This window comes from Girardinichthys multiradiatus, chromosome 4, assembly GCF_021462225.1.
Source record: "Girardinichthys multiradiatus isolate DD_20200921_A chromosome 4, DD_fGirMul_XY1, whole genome shotgun sequence".
NCBI lineage: Eukaryota > Metazoa > Chordata > Actinopteri > Cyprinodontiformes > Goodeidae > Girardinichthys > Girardinichthys multiradiatus.
Genome location: NC_061797.1, coordinates 26,790,327 through 26,794,343, shown reverse-complemented (window position 1 = coordinate 26,794,343; position 4,017 = coordinate 26,790,327). Strand labels below are relative to the sequence as shown.

At 38.9% G+C, this 4,017-nt stretch overlaps 1 protein-coding gene across 1 annotated transcript; it reads right to left on the bottom strand.

The window, feature by feature from the left end:
- Nucleotides 1-837: 837 nt before the first annotated feature.
- Nucleotides 838-3,341, bottom strand: adma (adrenomedullin a). The gene is made up of 4 exons (XM_047363464.1): nt 3,188-3,341; nt 2,500-2,602; nt 2,240-2,365; nt 838-2,135 (listed from the first exon to the last, which is right to left on the bottom strand). Exons 2-4 carry the CDS (start codon nt 2,592-2,594, stop codon nt 1,859-1,861), a joined length of 498 nt encoding a protein of 165 aa, XP_047219420.1. The 5' UTR covers nt 2,595-2,602; nt 3,188-3,341; the 3' UTR covers nt 838-1,858.
- Nucleotides 3,342-4,017: the final 676 nt, after the last annotated feature.

The following is a 4,017-nucleotide window of genomic DNA, read 5'->3' as shown; positions in this document are numbered from 1 at the left end:
GACTAAAGGGTAGAACTTGTGCAAATCAGCAAGATGATATTACTGTTTTCTCATCCTATACCATTCGTAAGTTTAGGAGAGGTTCTTTCTGATCTGATATCTCTAGAGGGCGACAGAGATTGCATTTACATCATAGAGCAGGATGAATGATTGCAACCTTCTCTCCACTAGGACATTTCTGTTCACTGATAGTTTGCTGAAGTTCTCTGGGCATTAAAAAGATAATCTATTAAGGATTGCTTAAAAGTCAAACTAATTGATGCCAGTTAGGTCTTGTTGACCTGCTTGAAGCAGGTTCTGCAGGTTATGTCAAACAAAAATTAGCATTCATTAAATTTAAGTTTTAATCTGTCATACGAAGCATGCTGTATTTCTGTGATAAAAGGTTCCACTTTGTGGCTGCTCTTATGCAGAAGTTTTGTTTTAACAAAAATAGGGCGAGGTGATCTGTTGTAGGAGCTTCACAGTCTCTCTGATGCACTCAGAGGAATGTTAGACCGGAACCCTCTCCCCCACCTCTATACCCCACCACCCCATGTGAGCCTCTTGTGTCTAAACATTGAATGCAGATGGAGCTAAATCTTCAGCCTCCCCTTGAAGGCTTTAAGGTTGCTCTGTGTAGTGGGGTGAGCCCACAAATATGAGTTAAACCTATCAGGAATGTGCCAGGCACCCTGTCTGCCCTTCTTTTAAAGGGGACGGCGGGGGTCAGAAATGGGGGAATGTTGTGAGAGGAAAGATTTTGAACCTGTTAGACCTTAACAGAGACCAGGTGCTCTGTGTTTTTCCCCTAGACAGTAGAATGTCCTAGAGAATAAAGGACGTCAGAACAAGACATTTTGTTTGCAAAAGGTTTATTGAATGACACAAATAAAATAAAATACATTTACAAATATAAAATAATATACTTTCAAACCACATCCATTTAGCACAGTTGGCAAAGGAATAATGACAAATAGCTACAATGCCCATATATATATATATATATATATATATATATATACATATATATATATATATTTCTGTACAAAAATAGCTTTATCTGCAAAAGTACTCCAATGTAACTTCTATATAATATTTAAATAGAGGAATTCATATATATATATATATATATATATATATATATATATGTGTGTGTGTGTGTGTGTGTGTGTATATATATATATATGTATATATAAAAATATTTGCAAAAAAAAAAAAAAGATTGCACATGTTTTTTTTACAGACAATAACATTTTCAAGTATAGTTAAATCCAGTATGGATTGGCACATAGCTCACAGAATTTAAGGCATTTTCCCTAATACAGTGTCCAAAACTTGATATATATTGAGAGCATTAGAGCTCTGTAGGCATATTGATAATAATATATTTTCTTTATGATTTACTCTGCTTAAGTTCAAATGGAAAAGTGCAAGACATTTTTAGCAGTCTTATGGAACATGTTGATGTAGTCGTTCGAAGATAGCACTTTTTAAAGTCTAAGCCTTGAGGAATAAGTGTGTAAAGTCCTAAAATTTTAGTAGAAGGTTCCCTCTTTCAGGATGTGCCCAAAGGTATATTCACTCATCCTTTTTTCTCTGCCGAGCAGAGAGCAGCACCCGTAGTTTGCTCCAAACTGTACCCTCCAGTGTCTTTAAGCCAGCTGTTTCCATACTCTAGCCCACTGAACCACAAGGCTCAGGCATCCCAGAGCCTCGGCTGTAGCCAGACTCACTCTGACTCAGTCCTCCTGCCTGGAACAAATGTGCTGGAGTATACTTGGCAAGAGTCTTAGGCATTTGGAGAATTTCAAAGTCAAGCAAAAGGGGACAAAAGCTGGAGAGTCCAACTCCCTTGCTATTTGCTCCCACCTCCCTCTTATGTCCTTCCGAGGAGAGCTTCAAGCTTGTGAATCTGCGAGTCGTTCAGTCTCCACATGGGTCTCAACCTGCCGTTCTCCATCCTCAGGGAGACTCGCCTCTCTGGAACAGATCTGCGCCTCCGGCCGTATCCATGAGGACTCATCTTGGCAATAGGCGCACCAGCCTTCAGCTTGTTGCGGTTAAACTGTTGTATGCGGTATGCCAAGTCGTGCACAGTGCAGGTACCCAGCGAACAACCTTTGGACCTCTTGGTTCGGATATTAACGTCAGTGCTAGAGACAGAAAAGAGACAAAACGTCAATCCATAACTTTTCAAGAAAAATATGATCAACTGAGGTAGTTTTTAACTTCTGGGATTGGATGATTAATTTCTTACCTGGTATGTGGCAGCAAGGTATCCCTGATGTCCTCTGGTCTGACAAAGTTTTCAGACACTGATTTCTTCTCCACTGCAATGCTCTCAAGTTCCCGTCTCAATCTGCTCCCGAGCCACATGCTTAGTCTGCAAGCGGAGACGAAGGGAAAACTCCATTAGTCTTGGAGTAGAACATTCTTGGCAAGTAACTTCTGCCAGAGACTTAACAGACTTGAAACATTATTATTATTACTGCAGGAACTGATTTAAAGTTAACTCACCTTTTTTTCAACTCGGGATTCACCTCAAGTTCCACACAGTGTGCTACTGAAGCCAACAGGCAGCAATAGAGGAAGGAGTGGCAGATCGTTTTCATTGTGGCTCCTGTGGCAAGAAGAGAGAGGGAGACAGAGAAAAAAAAGTTTGGTTAGTTAAACAGTTATGATGGAATTTAATATTTAGCTGCAGAAATTTCAATTCTGTCCCTCTCTACATGGAAAACTACCACATAACTATTGCATTGAGAACCAACATTATGTTTTCTTACACAACAGTCCAAAAGCCAAGTTATTTGCACATATTCATTTATTTAGAAAGTTAAACTAAGGTCACAATTTGCTCGGCTAAGTAAATCTGCAACCACGCTTTGGGCCCCTAGCCAGTTATTTGAAGGACACGGACTGAAATAGACTCAGCAGAAGTCCAGGAAAACTTGCAATCTGTAACAGTTTGACTTCATTTAAAAAAAAAATGGTAATGCACTAATCCTGTTGGATGCTTTACAGACTGTAGGCAATTCCCTCACAGACGCGCACACATTAAGAGCTGAACTGTTTATGTAACCAGACAGATAACCTGTTCCTGTCTCTACACTTGTGCCCTGACCTAAAAAAAGTAAGGATAAAGCCATCAGCTGGCAGTGCAGCAAATAACAGCAATGTGTGTTGCTTTAAAGCAAAGTGAACATACCTGTATATCAGTTCAGATGGGTTCAAAAGTTCTTCTTCCAAAGTAAAATAATATTCCACAGGTTTTCTTCAGGTTGATTATGGTTCTCTAAGGCAGCTGTGTCACTCTGCTATTAGCCTCTACACACCAGACCGGCACCCTTTATACACTTACTCAGGGTGGGAGGGGCTCCGTGATCGACACACGCTGTCTCATCCTTCCCCCACCCCATTCAAAGCACTTAACTACTCTTCTTTTGTTCATGTTTAGCAACACGGGTGGGGGTTAAGTTTAGGAATGACAATTAAAATCATATGTTAAACAAAACTTTGAAGAAAAATAGTATATAAATCACATGCTGCTATTGTATCCTGTTTTTTTTTTTTTCACTTAGTCATAACCCACTTTTTTATGCAGGCTTATATAAGAGCAAAATTATTAAAAAAACAACAACACAGAGTCAAAACTAACACTCAAAAAAGAATGCAAAATGTTTGTCCTGACAGGCTTCTTTGCATTATAATTAATAATTTTCAAAACATTAAAACTTTTATATTGTGATATTTGAACTCTAAGGTCAGTTACACACATTCTTTATTGTTTATGCTCTTTTCAGTCCCTCTGGCAACAAAGGAAATAACTTTAAGGAATGTTCCCATCCTCGGCTTTCCAGGGCACTCCTCGACACTATGAAGTTCCATGTGAGCCTGGAAACCCAGACGACAATGAATCCAAGACAAGCATTAAGTTACTGATTAAATATAATAAATATACCCAGCTGTAAATACAATAAACTCAATATACTTGTTTAGACAAGGCAAATATTGACTTTGGACCCATTTGGATGGTTA

What these genes read in the sequence shown, in the direction of transcription:
- adma (XM_047363464.1), bottom strand. Translation starts at nt 2,594, where the DNA reads ATGAAAACGATCTGCCACTCCTTCCTCTATTGCTGCCTGTTGGCTTCA. An exon ending in AATCCCGAGTTGAAAAAAAG is followed by an intron (nt 2,366 to 2,499) that starts GTGAGTTAACTT and finishes CTCCGCTTGCAG; the next exon opens with ACTAAGCATGTGGCTCGGGA. An exon ending in ACCTTGCTGCCACATACCAG is followed by an intron (nt 2,136 to 2,239) that starts GTAAGAAATTAA and finishes TTCTGTCTCTAG; the next exon opens with CACTGACGTTAATATCCGAA.